This window comes from Plectropomus leopardus, chromosome 14 (genome assembly GCF_008729295.1).
Source record: "Plectropomus leopardus isolate mb chromosome 14, YSFRI_Pleo_2.0, whole genome shotgun sequence".
Taxonomy (NCBI): domain Eukaryota; kingdom Metazoa; phylum Chordata; class Actinopteri; order Perciformes; family Serranidae; genus Plectropomus; species Plectropomus leopardus.
Genome location: NC_056476.1, coordinates 22954318 through 22977644, shown reverse-complemented (window position 1 = coordinate 22977644; position 23327 = coordinate 22954318). Strand labels below are relative to the sequence as shown.

General features: G+C 39.9%; 1 protein-coding gene across 1 annotated transcript in view; it reads left to right on the top strand.

Moving 5' to 3' along the window:
- The window catches only part of alk (ALK receptor tyrosine kinase), a 65881-nt gene that overhangs the window by 8798 nt on the left and 33756 nt on the right, over positions 1-23327 (top strand). The window contains exons 3-5 of the mRNA XM_042500800.1: positions 2708-2827; positions 16548-16713; positions 18189-18336. Coding sequence (XP_042356734.1) covers positions 2708-2827; positions 16548-16713; positions 18189-18336 — 434 coding nt within the window. The remainder of the gene's footprint in view (positions 1-2707; positions 2828-16547; positions 16714-18188; positions 18337-23327) is intronic.

Here is a 23327-nt window from a genome sequence, read left to right as displayed (position 1 = left end):
AGAGCGGGCATGATTTGTTTTCACCAAGGTGGCAAACAAGACTGTGTGGGCAACACATTGGCTCATCACAATTAGGAAACTTGGATTTCTGCTTGACATTCAGCTCACTGTTTTCCCAAGTTTTGGAAGCACCACCTGCTCATCAGTGAGTCGTTGCTGCTATCTGAAGCCGCAACTTTTTAGTCCATGAGTACTTGAGGCTTCGAAGAGCAAAGGAAGTGAGAAACAACACTCTTGTGAAGCCCTTAAATCATCCTTTACTGCTGTTTGCCATCCAGGGCAACCCTATGGAGAATAGCAGGCAGCCACAGTGTAAACAAACCGCATGCTATTCTGCTGCTCTATAAGACTTGTGTACAACTAGAAAGCTTTTTTCTTTTGCTGTATGAAATGCAAATAGGCCCTGAAACCATGTTCCCCTCAACAGTCTATTCCATATGCAGAACAGATATAATGTTTAATATGAGGGTCATACACACATCTCATTTAAAGTGCATTGTTTGCATGCCTCAAGTATCGACACTGAGCACATTGAAAGTGTTTAATGAAAAGATTGTAAAAGGAGACCCTCATTGGTGTGGATAGACCGAAACATTATAATGCATATCTAGTGATTTCTATTGTTCTAAAGGCAGCTCTCCTGTGTGGCCCCTTTTGGCGGCAAATACTTTATCCAGCTTTGTTATAAAGTTATAAATCAGGCAGGACTTGCAGAATAGCAGCTGGTCAAGATCTGAGCTCCTGCCCTTGTTTAGTGTCATAGTATCGCATGTTGGCAGCAGTATCAGCTCAGTAAACCACAGTGAACCTTATCTGACTTCTCTGAAATAATCTCACATCTTCTGCTCTCATAGCAAACAACAAGGGTCATCTGGCAGCAGAGCTACAGAGGGCTTTTTCCTCAGAACATTACATCAAAAACGCAAGACGCTGGCAAGAACTCTTGAGCAAAACATGGCCTTTCTTTGCAAACAAAGTTAGAGTTGCAGAAACATTTCATAGCAGCTTTGTTTAACATATTTGGATTCTGAGTGAAATCTTTGCAGAGCAGAAAAAACAAAAGTGCTCATAGTTGTATAGTTTTTCATTATAGATTATTTTTGGGCTTTATAGCTTTATTGGACAGAACAGTTTTTGGAGTGAAAGGGTGGAGAGAGGGGATGACATGAAGCAAAGGATGGATTTGAACCCGCGGCCACTACGGCAAGGACATAGAGAGGTGCCAGCTCTACCAAGTGAGCTACTGGGTGCCCCTTTTACACACATAGTTACAAGGAATTGTACATTCTCTGCAATTTCTTCAGTGGTTCACCCAAGAAACAGGGAATTCCTGCTTCTGTTTTCTAAAAAATAGATTGAACAGTTGACTTTTTCCACGTCAACATCCAACTAGCGATGGGCGTTATGTCTAATATACTCAATGTATTGCTGCTTGTTACAAATGGGATATATTAAATGGCAATATTGCGAAAAGTATAACATGTCACATCATTTTCAGCGATCACATTTAACCATCATGGATCACCAGTGCGACTTCCGAATGCTATTAATATATGAACTGGAGAGCTGTTAGTTTGTTTTCAGCTCACAGTGAATAAATCCTCATGTTTAAAGGCAAAGCCATAACAGTTTAACTTTCAGCTAAGTGCTTACAACTACTGTTGACCAAAAGCTTTGAGTTCACAGCAACAACATAAACACTTCCTGTCTGAGAAGAGCTGGGTGCTTTGAAAAAGTAGCACCAGTAGTTTTTGCTTTGATATATTTAATAACAGTACTTATACTATACTATACTACTTTATTTAACTTAATTATACAATACTTTATTTAGCTTTATTATAACAGTATTGTAACTTTGTTGCAACAGTACTGTAGCTTTGTTATAACAGTACTTCGGTACTGTATTTAACTTTACTCTAACAGTACTTCATTTTGTTATAACTGTATATCAGTACCTTATTTAACTTTATAATAACAGTACTTTATTGACTTGATTTTAACAGTACTTTATTTGAATATATTATATGACAGCAGACTAACTAACTTTATTGAAACTGTAGTTCATTTAAAAATGTTCTACTGTAGCAGTCTACAATAGTTTAGATATTTAAAAATACTAAGATATACTGTAAATTGTATATGGCGATACAGCCTGCGAAATCTGCAATAATATTTAAAAGTCATTATTACCCAGCCCTACATCCAACATTATAAAAGTTACACTTAGTCTCCCCAACATCAACAACTTTAGAGAAAAACTGTTTCTCTATCTCAAACGGTAGTATTCAATCAGCCATTATTTGCCTGGAAGACTTAATTTCAGGTGAGATTTGAGGGGGAAAGAGATCAAGGTATCAGTGAGCTTATGATCTCAGTCCAGGGAAAGCGGTGAGGCCGGAGGCTTGATTGATTACAACAAAACCCCCTGACTGAATGTGCTTACCCATCAGCTGTAGGACCGGTTAGAAACGGGGGAGAGATGGAGAGGAGCTGGATGTTCTGCATTTCACTAACTCTGTATAGCCATTGGTGGTGCAAATGAAAGAATGACCCCTGCTGGTGGTTCCACATTTTCTGTGCCAGTGAGCGGTCTGCAGCTACTGTGCTTTCACTGTTCTTCAGTGTAACAGCAACAGGATTTCATTGCTGCATATGAAAGGAATAAAGCAGTGTATTTTCAGTAAATGCATTGTATTTCTTTTTTCAGCCAACGGTGAGTTTCCACCAGTGGTCACCAGTTCAACCAGGCTGCCGTTTACACCAATCAACAGGACTACACCCCCGTCCATTGGAAGCCCTTTGATGAACTTCCCCACCACTGATTACTGTAAGTGTGAACTTGAATACCTGCTTATACTGAAAAAGTTAGTGATGCTCAGACGCTTCTGTCTGTTTTTGTCTTTCCTGCACTCTTTTTTGCTCACACACACACACACACACACACACACATGCTTCCATGCATTAATGATTCACAGTTACTCTACACATACTGAGCATGGCACCATATGTGGGTTGCAACAAAGTAAGTGTGCCCCCTGCTGGTTTGCGCCACATCCACATCTGAGCAAGTGCTGCAGAGATCTCCTTTGGCATTAAATGGAGCAGGACGGGCAGTTTTGAAGTCTAAAATCCTCCAATTTGTCTCCTGAGAATGTCAATGGAGCCACTTACAAAGACTTGACATTTTCCACCTTGCACTCTCTCACTTCCCTGCTTCAAAAAGGGTAAAGACAAGCAGCGATTCATTTCTATATTTATAGTCATAAGTTAGAGTTACTTTCATATCAAACCTGCTCTGAAACACATTTCTTCAGCCAGTTGCTTTGAAGTGTGGGGGTACACTGGACTTTGAGATATCAGCCACTACCATTTTAGGGTAGCACTGTCCAGTAAATCTTTTTTGAGGCATACGTTTCTTTAAATGGATCTCCTTTTTCACAGAAGTAAATTGCCACTAAGCATGTGTTGACATAGCACTCATTTAGAAGTTGAATGAATATGAACTTTGCCTCAGTTTCAGTGACTTTGAGGACTTGTTTTCCAGTGCAAACAGATGATTGGTCTGGACAGTGTTCCCACACTCTAGGATTGTAATTGCATTCATCTATATCTTGTTTTCTCTCCCAGGCGGCATAAAAAGCTTTTATGACATTCATACGCTGTCAAAGCCCAGCAAATCAATTTTGTAGGGTGCCGAGGCTCGCCTTCCATTTGAAACTGGTTAGAGGAATCACACTCACACACCGTAGGGCCTGGAAAACCCACTGCTTTGCATTGTCATGTTGTCCTTGAACGCACACAGAGCCAATATAATAGCTCCTGAGCCTACACGAGGAAAAGTAATTACTCAGTTGTCTGTATTTGGTTATCCAAAGAACAAGATGCTACGATGCACAAAACAAACCAGAGGACCATTTTTATGCCAGCATTAGTTTGTTTTTGTCTTATTATATGCTCAGAGGACAATTTAAAAGAGGTCTAACTGGTAAAACTGTTATGTTTTACACTAGTTTACAGCTTTGCGCTGGTGTTGGCATGTGGTCTTAATGAAAAGCAATTGTACTAACTGGGAGAAATTACTGAATGATTAAAGGGTAGCTACCAATGTTACACATCAAATTCCATTTACAGGTCTTAGGAAGTACTTCCACAATTATGTAAAGCCTTCAGCAGCTCCAAAATGCATGTAGTCTGATAAGTGTCCTCAAGTGATGTCACTTGAGTCAGCGTCAGTTGGGTCTGAAGCCTACAAATTTGAAAATAAAAAAAAAGAAACTCAGTAGCCTCCTCCTAACTCTGCTTAAGGCTCCATGCTACATTGGCTGCCACTGACATAACTCTTTGTCAACAATTGGGTTGCATTGTGGGTAAAATAGTTGCCAGGTTTGACAAGGCTTAAATAATTTGTGGAATAAATAAAATAAAATTTCTGCTTGTGCTGCATTGATTTTGATTTTTTACATCTGTTGATGTTAGCCTGGCAATGCTAAGGTTAAATCGGTGGAGTACTATGGCAAGTCCTTTTAAACATTTAACCAGTAGCAGTAAAATCAGTTGTGGTTATTAACAATGGCTTTCTGACTAGTTAGAAATCCAAGCCAACATATCAATAATGGACTTATGATTAGTAGCAATTCAAATAAGATATACCACAGTTAATTTCTCACTTGTGGGAATGTTCATTGTAATTATTGTTAACTTAATTATAAAAAAAAATCCTCCTTTACCACTTACTTCTATTCAAATGAAATTATAGATTGGTTTGTTCTAATCTGCAATGTCATTTTTACAAGTTGCAATGTTGTTTATGGTTTTTATAACTGGTTTTCACCAGTCAAAATGTTAAGGAGCTGTATATAACATTGTCAACTGGAGCAATTTGGGGTTCAATATCTTGCCCAAGGACATGTTGTTGACATGTTGTTGACATGTAGACGGCAGGGTCAAGGGTCAGGGTCAAACAACACCAACTCTCTGACTGGTAAACGACTGCTTGAGCCACAGACGCCCTAAAACAGAAATTTGTATTTGTAATTGAAACAGTTGTATTTTAGGTATCTACAATTTCTGTTATAACTAGTCAGAATTGTGTTTTAGATAATAAAAAAGGAATTTCCACTTATTAAAATGTCACTGTAGATATCATCAATGACGAATGTGCATATCTGAAATAAATATGCTAGTGTAAAAGTCAACGTATGGCTTTGTGGTACTTTAATAATATGATGCCAAAATGGTTTGTTGGTATGCCGGACATGTCAGAAATGCAATTGTTGATATCTGAAATGGGTAATTATAGTTCCACTAGTCACAATCTTCTCTCAACATGAGCAAATTCAGCCATGGATATCTGTAATTGTCATGTTTACCAGTGAATAAGGAATTACTGATATCTATAATTAAATCAAAGATATCGGTAAATAAGTTTTGAGAAGTCAAAATATAATTTCTACATGTGAAATTTGTAACATGTCATATCTCAGGTATCTTGAACTGACATTTTAACCAGTCAAAATATCATTTTGACATATCCAACTAAATGGCCAAAAGTCAGCCCTACACATAAAATGATAAAAGTGCTTGCTATAGGAGTACTCTTTGAAGTCTTGACAGCCAAACAGATGGCTCTCTCTCTCACTGCCTGCATTGCTGATGTAACATTTCATCAGACACTAATAACCAACCAGAGCCAACAGTGCATACAGAAAGTAGGGGTAATGGTCAACCACAGCAATAATGCAGACTAACATGCACCAGTTAACTTTGTGTCAGGGCCTTAATATGTTTGTGCAGTGAGTTGTGTGATTAAATGCCTATGATGTGGGTCACGCTTTAGTCTTGAACATAGAACGCTCTGTTTGTCTTTCCGAGTTCAAACGGGGACAGTAAACATCAGATGTTGATGTTTGGCCAGCTTACATTATTTGATAATGTTACAGGATTATGCATTGAACTGGAGCCACAGGAGTCAGCAAACAAAGGATACTTAGTTTATCAAGAAAATCCTTTGTGCTGAGCAGAGAATGTGGCATTTGAGGAAGCTTTTCATATACAGTTTGATATAAAAGGTATATCATATGCAGTCGGGGAGTTTGCTACCTGGGTTTGGCTGCAAGGACAGCAGCAAAAGGGCTATTTTAATGTGCTTACACAGGTAAGACTCAGTGTGGTTACAATAAAGCTTGCAGACTGAGAGAGAGATGGGACTGTGAGATCACACCGCTCTCGCCCTTGTGATTATCATAGATATTAACTCGGGGGGAAAGAAGTTGAACTTGCAGTTACACAATGGCCATTTCAAAGACAGCCACGGGCGGTTAACATTCGCCGGGCGTCTCACTTCTCCCCTTCTGGAGCTGATGCTTTGACGTCTGCAGGGCAGGACGGCAAGCCTGATGAGGGTTTTGGCTCAGCAGACCTGTCACTCCAACAAGGCTCTCTTCTTCCCCCGACACGCTCAATGATTAACCCCACCAAACATCAACGTCTCTCGTCTCCTCTCACTCTCCCCTTCATCTTTCCCTTCACTCTGCCCCCTCATCTGGGCCTGTAGCGCAGTTTGTACCTTTTTGTTTCTCCATTTTGTCCCCTCCCCATCTTCCCCATTTAAAAGCTGTTATTGACTGTCTGTTAGTTCACATTACTGCCCTACCACCAACCACCTACCACCGTCTTTCTGTCAGCGCTACCTCTGATCTCAGTCTGTTGTTCCACTTCTTCCTTTGCTCTTTCTTTCCCCCCTTCACCCTGATTTCACCTTCATTTGTCTCTTTCTTCTTGTTCTTTCCTCTCATCTCCATTGATTCCCTTACTATTCTGGCAGCAGACGCTTTCATTTCTCACCACTGCCCTACTGTGTGGCACCAGCCTCTCACTGCTGACTCATCATTTGCTTTGGGGGGAAGTGAAAAAGGCAACCTAGATGAGCTTGCTTCCCTTTCTTTTTGTGATTACCTCTCCTGATGGGAAAGGAACGCATCGCTAACCTCAAAATGAGCTCCAGGCTTATTTTTTTCTGGCCATTCACTGTGTGTGTTTATGTACAGTGTGTGTGGGTGTGTGGGTGTGGGTGTGGGTGTGGGTGTGTGATTGATGAAGATTAGTGTTTTCAGGTTCTTTTAAGACAAAAGAACTATCCACAGTACTTTGTCACGATGCAACAAAACATCATCATATGGACACCTTTCAGCAAAAGTAAAATAGGATGTACAATATTAGCCATTCATTTATCTTTTAATTTTGTTTTTGGTAAAATAAGTCAAGCTCCTCTGTGTGAAAGTCCACATTTGTGATGTTACAAATCCTTAAACAAGGGATTTTTCAAATACCTGATTTCCCTGATGTTTAAAAGGAAGTTAAACTTAGACTACTTGACTTACTAGAAACATTTAAAACTTAACAAAAACAGGATATTATAAGAGCCATTTGAAATTGTTAAACACATTTTTCAGTAGCCAAAACACTTTTTACCATGCATTATGAGCGTTGCACATTTATTGTTAACATTAATTTTGTGTTTGTTTTTTATAAAGAAACATTTGAATAGGACATGATATTTCACTGCAAATTATGCCAGCATCTGATTAGTTATGTATACATTAATAAAATAATACTGTTCATAATTATAACACTAGTCATCAGACTGGTATTTTTGGTGTATATTGGTAGCGTAGCTTTATCAGCTAGTTAACTAATAATGCACATTCATTCTTTAAATCCACCACTGGACCTAATTCTGTCTTTTTACTTTATAATTGAATTTACCTGTTGCCAAAATTTAGATATATATAATTCACTCTAAAATCCATATTCCTAAATAAAACCTACCTTTGTAGGTGACCACATATATACTTCTTACCTGTAATGACTGAATAAGAAAGGGATTTGTCCAAATATCAGTCTTAAATATCTTAAAAAGGTCTTAAAAAGCATTAAATCAAATGTCTTGATACCTGTAGACACCTTGATTATAGATCCAAGAGGGACAGAATGGTGAGACTCAAATTACAGATCTGTGTAGTACTTCAGTACCACGGACAGCACCATGGATATAGCAATGCACAGCACAGTAAAGCCTGATTTATGGTAGAGTGCTCGACACTTTTGATGAGTGTTGCTCCACAGAAATGACGTATTTTCAACAGTAAAAAGTGTCGCTCAAAACTTTCCTTTCATGCTGAGCATCCAGAGAATTTTGTTATGTCAGGGACGTCATATTTTGTCACCAGGCTTACTGACAGCAGACATTTACTGAACCAGAAAAGTTTACGTTAGCTCCTAGGGAAGAAATCAACAGTGTTAGTATTTATTTATTGATTCATAGACTTTATTTCTCAGCCTAGCATTTTGAGTGAGGGGAAACTGCTGCTCACAGACAAACTGGGAGTGGCAGATCAATCAGTGTCGATATGATTAATAAGCTAAAAACACATATTTGTTTGATTTGAACAGCTTTCTGAGCAGATTACACTTTACTATACAAATGAATGGGTTCTCAGGTTGTTTATTGAGACAAATTAGAAGCTTCTATTAAAGCATTAGATTAAAAAAAAAACCAAAAAAACAGGGCGTCACTGTTTAATTTCTGTCAGCGACACTCATCATAAGTGATGAGCGCCCTACCATAAATCGGGCTTTAGGCTACTTATATTTCAGAGTCTTAGCCGGGCCAGAGTGTCAGATTTGAACTTCGGTTAAAATTTGCTCAGATAAAGGATCAATGAGTGTGGCAGACTAACATATTCAACTAAACAACCCCTTTGTCCCTGCACTCTCTGTGATACAAGGGGATGGAGAGGGGGGGCATATTAACATGAATCACACATTTTGGTAGTTTTTCTATCAAGGGGGATGGTGTCATATCGCCTACTCATATGAGACATACTGGTTTTGAAGTGCCCATGGAAAGAACGAATATGTGTGATTATTTCCATTCTTGATTAAAAGCTCTGCTTTTGCTGGCCACTTTTCTGTTTTTTGAGACAACCATCAGGAGAAATTAAGCCTATGCAGAATTGCCAAAAACTGCAGTTTTTTTAAATGGCCACTTGAGGCCAGCTCCAAAGTGAGTCAATCCCCACAGACCTTCATATTAAAATGCCCAATTTTACAGCTGAAATAAGCATGTTTACAGCCTGGTAAAAAATGGTTTTGATGTCTATAGCTATTTTTCCCCTACATGACAGTAGTACAGGCTGTATTTTTTTTTAAAACTCACCTGTTTAAATTTCTATTAAGGCTTACAGTTACACATAATTAACGGCTGTCTGCGAGATGTTTTCCTAGGCTCTCAGTCAGATCCACCTCTCACCTCCAAACAGCTCCACCCTTATGTCCAAATTTTGTCAATTTTAGCTCCAAAAATCGTGCTGGCCGTAATACCAAACTCCAAAACTGGATTCCACAAACCAATGGGTGACGTGTGAAACTACTTCTCAGACTTGCCTATTCCTCGCTTCTTTCCTCCAACTTTTTTCCTCTCGTCTCTTCTTGTCACTGACTCAAGTTGCAATGAATATCGGAATGGACAGATTTGATTGGCAATGCATGCAGTGGGTCTGTGTTTCCTGGGTGGCTAAACCAGTGCCGTAAAGGCTAGAAATGCTGTGCAGGTTAAAATTGAAAGACTATCAAAACTTAATAATGTCAATAATTTATCAGTTATATGTCTGGATCCTGATAGGATGGCATCTGGATCATGGTCATGCTATTAGTGACACTGAGTGGATTGAGAGGGATGGCAGGTTAACAAGGGGGATGCATTTTGGTTATTTAGTTATAAAAGGGGATGGTGTGCCCCCCCACATATCGCTTACTGATTAGCCTCTTTGAAAAAAAAAAAAACATTTTCATATCAAGGTGATCAACTTCTGTTCGTGCAACAGGAGACAACACCAAAAACACGAGTTCTAGGGAGCAGATAAAAACTGGCAGCAAATCATAGACAGCAGGGATGGTGATTGAAGCACTCTGATTGGCTCTTGAAAGTTACTGACAGCAGATGTTGCTCCCTAAACACTCCATGCAGAAAAGGAGTATTGGCCATAACGCGCCCGCTTATTAGTTGCAGAGCGGAGATGTGAGTCTGTTGCTCCGTTTTTTACTCGTTCATAAACACTGGCCTGTGGCACTCAGTTAGCTAGTTGTTGTTACTTTGGGTTTTGGAGGGGGGGGACATTAGTCACAAAGACAGATATGAGAATGATAACGAGCAGTGCCACACAAAACAGGCTTTGGTAATTAATTGGACTCGGGTGCCTCATAAGCTTTGTACTTAGCATTCAGATCCATTCATGGCGTGCCAGCCTTGATCCATCTTTCTAATGGTCGGCCCGAGGAGGACAACTGTCACTGGATAAGAAGGATACATGATAAGAGGAAAGCAGCAAAGAATGAAAAGTCTTTGCATTGTTGTTTTTTAACTTACCGTATGTTTAGAAATTGAATTTTGTTTAGTAATACATGCCAGATGACGTGATACAATGTTAAAAGAAATAATTAAATGTATGAAGAGTATTGCACTTGACACTAGGATTAGAAACAAGCAGAAGATGTTGAGTGAGAGTGTTTGACTGTGATTGTTAAAAACTGACATGAACTACCCAAACATTATGTCAAATTAAGGCTAAATCATAGTCTGATAATAATAATTGTCTTTTAGTGTTCTCCTTGAGTGGCAGGATTATTTCGCCCTATTTGATCTGTGACAAACATTTTTCATGTGGATATAAATTATGTAGATAATACTAAACTAACAAATTGTTTTGTTTGGGGGTTTAATGCAAACCCCAAAGATTTTTCTCTGGCATACCTGTAGGAAAATAAGTCTTAGCAGGCATTTAGATCAAAATCTGCCCTGTGTTTAAAAAATGCAGGGGGCTTGGCTGATGGGGGCATGTTGCCTCAGGCACCAGTGAGATAATGAAATTCGACCCCGGAAGTCCAGTGTGAGCAACAAATCTCCAAAGTTGTCAATTTATCATACACCAAAACACTGTACAGCAGCTTATAATGATTAAAGACAGGAATTAACTCTGTAAACTCTGGAAAGTTATTTTAGTTGCAATTTTCATCTTTTGTCACAACACTTGCAAGGTAAATAGCAGAAACATGACAGTCATATACAAAGTTTTCCACCAGGAATGTGGCCCTGCATGTACCTGATTTGCCAGTGCAGCACCTTGCTGAATGACATCATGTTGCACTGCACCAAAGGCCAGCCCATTTTATCTGTGTTTGCTATGTGGCCCTGCATTGTTTTTCATGTGCCCCAATGCGTCTGCACCATAATATGTATTTAAAGATGGATGACATGAGTGCTCCTCTAAAGTGAAGCCAAAGCATCTTGATCGCACCTTGGTGGATGGTTGCAATATAGTTCACTAATCCCGCCCCCTCCATGTCAGTGAATGAAAAAAACAAAAATTCAAAGTTACACCTGGAATAATATTTTCCCAAAGATGATTATTTCATTTTAGGTTGCTGTTAGCAACATAAGGAAGGTTTTAGTGTTGATTTTTGCGATTAGTTTGGTTTTAATTAGTTATTTGATGCATAGAATTGTGTGTGCCATTCTGTGAGCTTACAGTCAACGGCGCTGTTCGAAATTGGTCGAATGAATGTATGGGCAGGAACTTAGGATCATTACTGCACAAACTCTGGCTCCAAAGGTAGCAGCAGCCAGGATATTTTGTTTTCATTTTTTTTACAGCGGGGCTAAGTGGCATTGTCCATTATTTTTATACACCCTATGATGCTAACCATAGGCTGTATAAAAATAATGGATAATGGGGGGGTTTAGCTTTGACTTAAGGTGGTCAGAGTCAGGGCTTATCCGACATCATCTGGGAGGTTATTCCAGGGTTGTGCTGCATCATAACAAAAAGCTGCTTCACCATGTTTTGCTCTAACTCTTGGGACAGTCAGTAGGCCAGCCCCTGATGTCCTAGAAGGTTCATACGTTACCGGCATGTCAGAGATACATTTGGGTGCTGAGCCACAGAGTGATTTATAGACGAGCAGCGAGATTTTGAAATCAATTCTCTGAGTGACAGTTAGCCAGTGCAAGGATATTAGAACTCAAGTAATGTGGTCATATTTCCTAGTTTTTGTCAGGACCCTTGCAGCTGTAGAGGAAGTCAGGTTGAATGGCTTGAATTAGCTGAGGTGATGCAAGGTAATGCTAGCTGACCACACCCTTAATTGTGCGTAACTTTAAGCCTTAATGAAATTTAAATTGATAAGTAAGGTAAGGGGGGAAATTTTGTTATAGAGTCCACGCCTGTTTTTTGTACCAGGTTGTGAACATGTTTATTTCTGGTGTCAATTTGTTCATTTTAATAAGGAGGTTTATGGCAACTGACTCGCTTATGAAGCCAGCTTCAAGTGGCCATTCAAGGAACTGCAGTTTTTGGCGCTTCATTTTTGAGCCCCGGCAGTTGACACTTGTATGGTACCCATGCTGTGTTGACAGACTCCATTTAAATAAAAGAGAGTACTGCATTTTTTCATGCAGGGAGGCTGTGGGTCTGAACAAGACCCTAGTGCAGTCTTTAAAGTTCTGATATTCCGAGTTGTTTTTCATTTGGGGAAAGAATAGAGGTGTAACGATTCACTCAACTCATGATTCAATATGATTCATGATACTAAACAAATACTAAACATCTAAACAAAAAATATACAAAATACTGCATTTTCTCTTCTTTTCTATATCAAACTAAAGTATCCCTTTTTATTTCTGAGGTAGGGTATAAATGCAAAACAAACTATGCAATAGATGCATGTCTGAACATTCACAATCTTGGCGGTGTGGTTTGGCGGTGTAGTTGTCGTTATGGAGTTACGTGCATAGGTGGGACTGACCGGAGCTCGTGATGCCAGCTCACATGCTGCATCGTGTTAGTTGTACTATTTGTGTAGTTCAACACCCTTTTGCAATGTTTGCAATTTTGTCTTTTCTGTTTTCTTCTCGCCTTTATTACTTTGGAGGGTGCATCTTCTATTTCAATATCGCATGTTGCAGGGCCTTTGGTTTGTCTTATTTACGTTGGCGAGCGTCTCTTGTCTCAGACTTGATGTAGGACGTTGACCACGTAGGACGTTGACCACGTAGGACGTTGACCACGTAGTGACGTAGCACGTAGATTATGCCCTATGCTGTGCAAAAGATTATTGCTGTTAAATTTTCATTTTACCGATTTTAATCTCACTTACTATTTATCGATTTTTAACTGCCTTGTGATGCATCGTTACATTCCCAGTAAAAAGAACAGAACAGAAACCATAAAGTCAAAACATTTGTATTTAAGAAGTCATGCCTCAAGTTCATTCTCAGTCAAAATGTCAGTTTGACCCAACATGCCTTTCTGTCCCAAGTGATAATCATTTTTCACAAAAACTGAAAGTCTCATTGCTTCATTCTGGCAATGCAAAAACCATTCAGAAGCTTAACAGGGTGATGAAATGCTTGTTTACTTGTTACTGATTGGCCGGAGGACTGCCTTTGTCATTCATAATGAATGACATGTTTACTGTTGTTTCACTTTAATAATGTTCAAAGGAGATAAAGACTGCTGGAACATTGCTGTCAGTATTTCAATCCAATCAGAGACATTTTTCTACACTGCGAGTCTCAATGCCTCACTGATGACAGCGTACAGAGTTGCCCCTCTCTTTGATGGAGGCCAGTGTTTGTTATGATGATGGCATACCACCAGTGGCAAAGTTCACAGACAAGGAGATTCATATAATAGTCAGGCAGAGTCCGAGTCTCCCCAGGGATGTTTGTGAGCGTGTGTGTGTGTGTGTGTGTGTGTGTGTGTGTGTGTGTGTGTTTTGCTGGACAGAGAGGCTGATGAGTGTGCACACCAGTTATTAGAGAAGACTATCATCTGTGAGAGCTCATCTTGTTTTTGTTTGTTCTGCCAAGTGCCTATCACAAGATGGCTCATTACGCCAGTTGGGTGGTGTGTTCTTGTGTGCGTGCGTAAGAACTCACTCATATTGATGGACCAACAAGATCGATCAGCTGGGTTGAAGTGTGAAACCAACTGCACCCTAGGGAGATGGCAAAAAGAAATCGAATGGAATGCTCTGCTATTTTTGACACCAGCGGCTGCTACTGTCCACACTGAAATCTGAGGTTGATCTTACTCAAAATAATCTTGGAAACTGATTGCCTTGAAAAAGCAAAGTAAATATAACTTAATCTTAATCCATGTATACTTTATATGTAATTGTTATATTTGCAAAAAAAACCAATCATCTTGTTCTTTCTAAGTGATAGTAGCTTCAGTAAACCAAGTTAGTCTGATTTAACTTGATCATCACAAAGGATTTCACCAATGATAAAGTTAAGAAATCTGCAAGTTCTGTTTTGTTAACATATTTAAGAAAATACAAATGTGATTGACTAGTGTGCAAACAGCAGATTACAGAAATATAACCTTGGTTTAGTCAAGTTGCTAAAATTTAGAAAGATGATTTGATCAAACTTCTCGTTTTTAAGTTGCAACAACTTCACAAAATCAAGTAAATATAGCAAAATTTTAAGTAAACTTAACTATTAGATATACCGTAAACACAAATTAAGATTAACAGTTAGATGTACTTGCATTTTTCAAGGCAACCAGTTGCCTAGATTTTAATTGAAATAAATTTGTCGGATATTACAGTGCAGCTCACTTTACATATCAGGGATCTAATTCATGTCAGATTGCCAAGAACTCACTTCTCCAAATAAGAAAAACCAAGTTAAGTCATTCAAACTTTTATCTTACCTTTGCTTTTTTGTCTTTGGCATTAACTGATTGCCATCTCAGTGTAACCCATTAAGTACAGGAAGATTTACGTCTAAAGCACCATTTGGCTTTGGAGGATTTTCTGCTCCAGTGATGGATTTATTCCCAGCAGTCTTAACTCTTTTTTACCTTGTTGGGTGTTGAAAATACTGACTTGAGGGATCAATTTACTCCTACTGGATCGGAGCCAGACAGAGCCCCAGTAACCCCACAACGCTGTTTTATTTATTTATTTCCGTACAGTAGGAGTGCATTTGCTACAACCAGACTGAACTCCAAATCGTTTTCTTACCATAGTGGTGTTTTAAAGTGTTTTTCAAAGTATTGGCCTGCTTGAAATTGTCTCTGCTGGCAACAATTTACCAAACTCAGAGGAGATGTTTGTGGAGAGACAGAGTGGAGCTCGGTGTGAAGCCACTGATGTTGGATCACTTACCGGGTGCCCTTGGACCCAAACCAATCGCAAGGATCAGACTGACAAATAGGATGCTCGACATGCAGTCCATCCAGGTTTCAGCGGTAATGCTAGTCATCATTCGGACTGGCAGCGACAGAAACAGGCACCAGGGATGGATGCTTTTTCTCCTGGCTTTGAAATTATTACATTCCCGAAAACTCATTACTTCTTTCCCAGCGAAAGCACAATTTCTCTTCATAATTCAACTGTAGATAATTAATAAGAAAATGGCTTATATTCTCATTTTGTTGCTCATTGCCACACACAGAAGCACTCACTAAAAATACCAGCTTCCTGCGGTTATTTTGCTCAGTCAGAGCGAGTGGATTTTGGCAAGAGATCCTTGTAAATACTGGGATCTCAGTTCCTGGGCTTTTACTCTAATAGGCACTACATAGCAGGCAACTCTAGCAGCAAAAGATGTTGTGGTGGGAGCATCATAGGTTCAAGTTGCACTCCAGAGACTAGTCTCATGTTACCTTTTCTTCTTCCTTTTTGTTCATTCACCATTTAATTGGTTTGCTACTGTATCTGTCGACAAAAATAGAAATAAAAACCTAGTTCTTTAAGCATCTAATTACAAACAATTTTACAATCGCATTGCGACTCAGAGGCTCATGTGAGTTGTTCTGTTGCAGGAATGACTTTGACTTTAGCTCGCGTCAGATTGCAGCCCCGCTCTTAAATTAATGATAAATAGTCTCAGAGTGTTCGTAACCGGGCAGAGGGAGAAAGAAGAGAGAGAGGGAGAGGTGCTTCACCGTCTGGTGTCTTCCTCGCTGCTCTGTGTTCACAAGCCTTAAATCAGGATTTAGTACTGCAGCGTTAAGTCCTTCCACGTCCATCTGACAAGACTAATCTCGTGCTAATTACAGTGAAAAGAACTCCAATTAGCGCCGACACATGGGATTACACAGAAAATGAGGAGAAATGTTTGTCACCTGTGATCCTGTCACTGCGTCCCCTGCTGCAGTTTCGAATGTGATGATAGTCGCAGCTCATATGAGGAGCTCCCACTTTGGAGCTTGCCTTCCCAATATGTAATAATTGTTTTTTATTTTTGCACATATGAGTTTTATTGATGTGAAAGTGTTGCGATGGGGAATGTTGAAGTGGAATGAATGTGGGACAAATTGGACTGTAATAAGCCTGTGGTGCGGTCCGGATTTAAGCCTCTCTGTCATCTTTAAGTCTGCTTAAGTGCGTGTGTGACTGAATAAAGAATATGCAGCTGTGCGCGCTATGAAGCGCTAAATGTTTTTGTTTTTTTTTTTTCCCATCTTCATGTGCAGCCAAGAAATGGATTTTTCATACCTGTGGGGCTGCGGGCCCTGAAGGCCCAACTCCCACTCAGTGCCTCAACTCCTACAGGAACAGCAATGTCAACGTGACAGTCGGCACCCGAGGGCCCTTCAAAGGCATTCAGATGTGGCGGGTCCCGGAAACTGGCACATACAGGTAGGGCTGTTGCCAGAGTATGAAGCCTCAGAGCATGCAAACATCAGACCACACCATTATTTGTACAACTCATTTCCATACAACACCCACTCTCTAACAATTATATCTCTTTCTTAAGGGCCTCAGTGCTTTGTAGGGCCAATCATTAGCAGTGTTCACTTAACTCATGGGCACTTAACATGCAAACACAACACAATACGCACTGTCTTTCTTAGATATCAGTGCTGCGCAACACATTTTTCGCAACAATGCAGACTCTTCCTCGTGCCCACCGCTACTCCTCTGTGCATCAGCAGCACGTCAGGCTTCCACATGCAAACAGAGAAGTGCTACTATCAGATTCTTGCAGGAGGGAGCAGAGGCAGGTGTAATGGCAGCTAAATAACGTGATTCACTCCACACCTGAAAACCAACCACCTCCACATCTACGTTGGTGGTCTTTAAGGCTTCGAAACACCTCAAGAATCAGCCTCAACACCTCAAACTGTGCACTGCTCTTGGATTAATGCTGTAAAATCCACTGCAGGGATCAATATGCCTCCTGTGGGCATTGATGACAACATGAGGCGTTTGACTTGGATTTGACTTGGGTGTTTCAAACAAAAAAAAAAAACGTCTCTGAAAGCTCCGAGCCTCCCACATCAACAGAAAAACAAAAACACACACATAGTGCTACGCTCAGCCAAAACTCTTGAGTCTTAAAATACCCGACTAACAACAGCATGGACAGCTCTGTCTTAACACATGTCCCGCAGTTTTAGAAAAACACCTTCTGTCTCTGCACAAAAAGCAGAATTGTAGTGTTGATGTGGCCCGTTTGAGCTGGCGGAGCCTGTAAATGAAGCTGACAGACGGTCACAGAGATGAATATGCGCTCTGCATCTCCCAAAAGTCATTAGGCAAACAGCTGAGGTAGCTACTGAGCACCGGGCAGCGCTCTCCCTCTCTCTCCCCACCAAGCACGACCACCGGGGGAAGAGAAATATCGAAGCACTACCAAAAACCAATCAAGTTGTTTTTTTTTTTCCTGGCAAGAAAAGTGGAGCATTTGAAATTAGTGTCTTCTGCTGTGAAGGTGTGTGTGTGTTTGTGTGTGTGTGTGTGTGTGCGTGTGCGTGTGCGTGTGCGTGTGCGTGTGCGTGCATCTGTCTCTGTGTGTTTGTGTGGCCATGCTCTCTGCAGTCTGTGCCGGGTTTTGTGTATGTGTACCATGCTAGATCAAACTGCTTTTATTGAGACAGTGAAAGTGTTTCCACTCATAAAACCACCTCTGGTTATTTCTGATAAACACCTGCTGTACAGGTTACAGTATACATCACCTTCTCACATAATAAAAACTCCTCAAAACCTCATAGAAACACTGAAAAAAATATCAGCCATTCATTTACTGTATCATTAGGATAATTATCCTGCTAATGAGTTCATTTGTGTGCTTTTAGTTGCTCTGTGTGTCATCTGTTTCTATTCAACCCCAGGATCACAGCCTACGGTGCAGCCGGAGGTCGAAGCGTGTTGGCCATGAGTAGGTCACATGGTGTTTACATCACAGGAGACTTCCCGCTGAGGAAGGGTGAGCTTCTCTACGTCCTGGTGGGACAGAAAGGAGAGGACGCATGCCCCAATGTAAGTCATGCAGTAAATTTGTTCAGTAGCATATGAGAGCATACAGTTTATAGTATGTCATAAATGCAAGATAAACATGAGGAATGAATCTCATTCGATTTATGGATCTACTTTGAATTAGCTGTAAAACCGGCAGTGCCTCAACTTTCTGAATTAGGAGACAAACATATTTCTCCTTTATAGACCCATGGGGGGATGCAAGCGTTGTCTTAAATCTTGTTTTCTTGAAATGATTGCAGTGTTTGAAGATTAAAGTTGCTTTTAAATTGAACAGAATTATACTATGATGACACTGTATGACTAAAAAGCAGTGGAAGAGAAATTTTTAGTCTGCATTCTTTGTCATGTTCAAACTTTCAGCTCAGCTGAAATCTCATTTAGTCATCCCTTTTTTTTAATCAACAATAATGTTAGTGTAACTTAGACGTGTTAATAAATTAAAGTAGGGATTGACGGTATTGGATTTGTCCCTATATGTAACATGCCAATATTTTTCAACTAATTTTGGTCAATTGCTGATGTATGAGTAAATTTTGGAAATGCAGACAAAAAGTACAACTCTGAACTTTGAACTAAGGTTACACATAAAACATAATTGTTAAGTGTAGCATTTTTAAAGAAAACTGTAAAATTAGTCACACTTTAACAACTTAGATGATGCTCTCCCTGCAATAGCTGTGACTAGGGCTGGGGTGACGTGTCGATGTAATTGCAGAAATGTTCATTTCCGGGTTGCTGTAGTATTTCATTTTGAGGCGCTTATCTTCCGATACTGATGTCATGCCAATAACATTGTGCATCCCTAATAAAAGGGTGTGAAAATTCTAGGGGAAAATACAATGCTGGTGTTAGACTTCACTATAGGAACGGGACACTGTAAACTATCTTGCAGTGTTTTTGTTAGAGCTATGGGACTACAACAGCCTCTAATTGAACCCAAGTGACATACACAGGCAGCTCTACTGTAATGTGCTGCAGCTATCCAGCCTGCAAACTGATGTTAGCAGTGCACTGTTTGCTGGTGAATGCTTGGTTGATGGCTGATTCAACAAGCTAAGATGCACGTGTGTTCATGCTGTTAAGTTCGCTGTCTGTGGCTCTTGTGTTGTGTGGCAGGTTGTTGTCTGGCTTAGCGTGACTACCACAACACTGATGTTACTGTAGCAAGATTTGAGCTGTATTCAAAAAGATGCGTATACATGAATTAATTTCCATTATTACATCAAATTTATGCAAAATCAGGGAACGCAATCATAAAAAAATTCAGAAATATCTCCCTGTCCTTTCAGATTAGATATGCTGGAGCAGACATACAATGCTGTTTAATGTTAGTCGAACCATAATAAGATAACTCTGACATTCTGAAATTCGAGGAATCCAATAATCCTCCCCATGGACCTTGACCTCATTTTGGATATCCATGCTCTAAATCTTAACATTTTACGGCCACCAACGACTGTTTAAATCTGCGTTGGAAGCTCACAGTGATCTCTCTGCCGTCTCTCTAAAGATTACTTGTGTTCTTTTGCCAGGGGTGGCTGTCATCCATTATGCTGTAGTTCACTGGCAGCAGCGCAGCATGCTTCCCCTCACAGTTCACAACACTGAGACTAAAACCCTCACAATCCCTCTGGTCCGCCAATGAAACCATCCATCATCCGCTATTTAAACTAAGACTTGTCCCGCCACTGAAAATAGAGAGAAAAGGGGGTTAGTTGTCAAAGTTTGGCACTCATCATTGCTGTGTATTAATGTTTTTTTTCTTTTGAAGATGAGGAAAGGACCTAATGTTTAATAAAAACTCAGTGGTTAAATTTAGTCATAAAATGCTTTTTGTGTAATTCATGCATTGTTAGTTTGTGTGTTGCGTGGGCATTTTTGTGTCCTTGGGATAGTGCGTTGTCACTGGGGGAATCAAACTCAACTTATAGCATGACACGAGGCAGCTCAAGTGCCTGTTGTGTTTTGTGTCTTTGTTCAAGAGGCAGAATGAGTAGCTTAGCAGGCAGGGGTCCGCACCACTGTCATTCGGTTATTAGTTTTTAACACAGTGTGTCTTCAAGTGCTCAGTGCAGACAGCAGAGAGGGACTGGGCTGTTCCAAAGTGAGTCTGAAGTCGTTTAAGGTTCCTCTTATTTCCCCCCAGTTCTGACAGCGAGAGGCAGCGACTCTCTCCAAAGGGTCGCTCTGAAAGTGATTTGTGCTGTAGAACAGTGTTTTCTCACACCTAGCCTTCCCTCCGGTGGGGGAAATGATACCCCCCTTGTCCTTACAAACACCCTCTCTTTCCGTTTGTGTCTTTCTCTTTCTGCCATGCACACACACATACATACGCAGGTTGTCAAGCGCACACAAACACACACACAAACACACACACACACACACACACACACACCTTTGTATTGTTTTTTTTTCTCTCTTAGACACAAACTCAACCTTTGAGTTAGAAGCTGCAATGACAGAACAGAGAGGGAGAGAGAGTGAGGAAGACTCTCAGAACATATGAATGCACTGCCTTTTATCCCCTCTACCTGTCAATCACAGTCACTAAAGCCCCGCCCCTGTCTCCCGCCTCCCTCCCAGCCCCACAGAGCTCAGTTCAGACAGATGAGGGAGGTGAGGGAGAGATGAGCGACTTGTGGCGTGTGTTTGTGTGTGTATGAGTGAGGTTCAGACAGAGTATGTGTGTGGGGAGGGGTGGGACGGGGGGAACTTAAGCCCTCTCTCTCTCAGAGTTGGATTGGCTCCAGGCAGTTCAGCATGATAGCACACACAAGGCAGACACATCAATTCACAGAACCTCAGCTATGGCAAAGTCCCTGCATCTAACATCAATTGTCAATAAAATGTCCAGTTTCATTTTTATATAGAGGCTGTGTTTCTGAGACAACAAACAAACAAACAAAAACACACACACACACACACACACACACGCACAAACACACAATGATAGTATAGTCATTTTTCATTCTTTTGGCATACATTTAAGATGACAAACATGACTTTTGTTATTGGGATGAAGTAGAGATGCCAATGATCGACTGAGAAACGTGAACATGCATGTATTAAATATATGAACTAGGCAACATATATATGTATACATACACACACACACACACACACACATATATATATGTATATATATATATATAATATATATATATATATATATATATATATTAAAATTATATGGAAAAAACACTATACTACTATTATTATTACTGATTCTTATATCAAGGTCTACTGCAGCTCTGTCCTTGGTTTGTCCAAGTGGTGTTGCCATACCCCGACGGAAGCAATTGCTGGACTGCTGTGGGTAGTTACAATAAATGTCAATCCTTGTGCTGTGTCTCTATTTTATAATTTTAAAATGTATTAGAAAATGGACAACTAGAATGCAATATGAGAGTTATGTTGGTTACATCACTGTGAATTGTTATGTTTTTGTAAATTGTTACTATGTCAAAAAAAGGTCATAAAAAGTAGTATAATATAGTATGACATGACAAGTGGCACTCATACCCCATTTCCACCGACAGGGAACCTGTTCCGCTCTGCTACCTGCACCTAATTTTGAATTAAAGCATTTCAACTAAAAGAAATTAGTTCAGAAACTGAAAAAAGTTGTTTCTCAGCTGGAACCAAAAGAAGGCATGTTTTCTTTGACCTGAAAAGCAAAATGTGATGTCAGTGGGCGTGTCACATTCTAAGGTTGAAGTAGAAGGCAGCAATGAAAAAGTCAGCAAGTAATCGTCTGGGGAAAAAAGAGAAAAGAGTGTTCAGTATTCTCATTAATAGTTGGTCCATGCTTGTTTTTAGTAAAAACATACATATTTTTTGTTGGTCTGTGAATGCAGCTGAGGCGAAACTCGCCATTTTCCCTCAGCAGCAGTTTCAAGGAGTTTAAGTTGCCAGGTGAATAATTGATTTATGGATTGCTCAGAGATGATCACACTAGACTGATGAAAGGAGGAGCTGCTGTGAGTGAAAGCAAACTTTTAAAACCAGCAATTTACGGTTAAGTCTCACTTTCACTGCACCTGGGGTACTGCTGCTCTGTCTATGCTCTGCGCTCCAGGAGTGTGGTGCAATGAAACTGAATGCTATTCTGGGGTCCTATGGTCATGCAAAACCTGGCCTAGTCATGGAATTTCACAATTTGTTTGTGTATGCATTAATTGTCACTGCAGTCTTCCCTATATAACCATCCATGTGATTTAACAAAAATAACCAAATATTAGAAATTAAAAAGGGTTGCTGTTTAATCTTCATACAGTAATTATCATGTGGGGCAAAATATAACATACACTTCTGTTCATATTATACTTTGTGAATGGTATTGTTTTCTAGTAGTACCCCTAATGAAAGGTCCAGCTCCAAAAATACAAAATCAATTTGTGGCTGCAGATTTTTTATCGTAGCGGGCCACCAGAAAATAAATGAATGTATTGACAAAAGTGTACTGGTTATCAATTTAAATCTTGATTTTGCTACTACTGGTTACTGTTGCAGTTCATTGTGCAATGCCTTTCATTGATGACACATCCTTGATTACATTGGTTCCGCCTAAAACTGGTATCAAGCTGCATCAAGGCTCCAAGAATCCTAAAAAGAAACAGTTTGAGAACCAAAGCTAATTTTGGTGGAAATGGGGTACCAGTCATCAAAACTTTGATCCATTATTTTGGTTACAAAATCCTGTAAAATAGTCAGTTTAGGCATTATGCTTCCAAAAAAATTGCATAGGAGATATTCCCCCCCAGATCTGCCTTGGGGATTTGGTTGCAAAAGATGTCTATTAAAAATGGTCCCCCTCAATGTTACATAATTGATTATGCTCTGTTAAAAAAAAGGCAGGTGTGGCAAAAACAAGCCTCCCTTAATAGCAGACTTTTGAGTTCCCATGATGGGAATTCAGTGCCTATAACATCAAGTTAATTCATTTTTTATGTCACATCTTTGCAACATAATTAACTATACAGAGTACATAT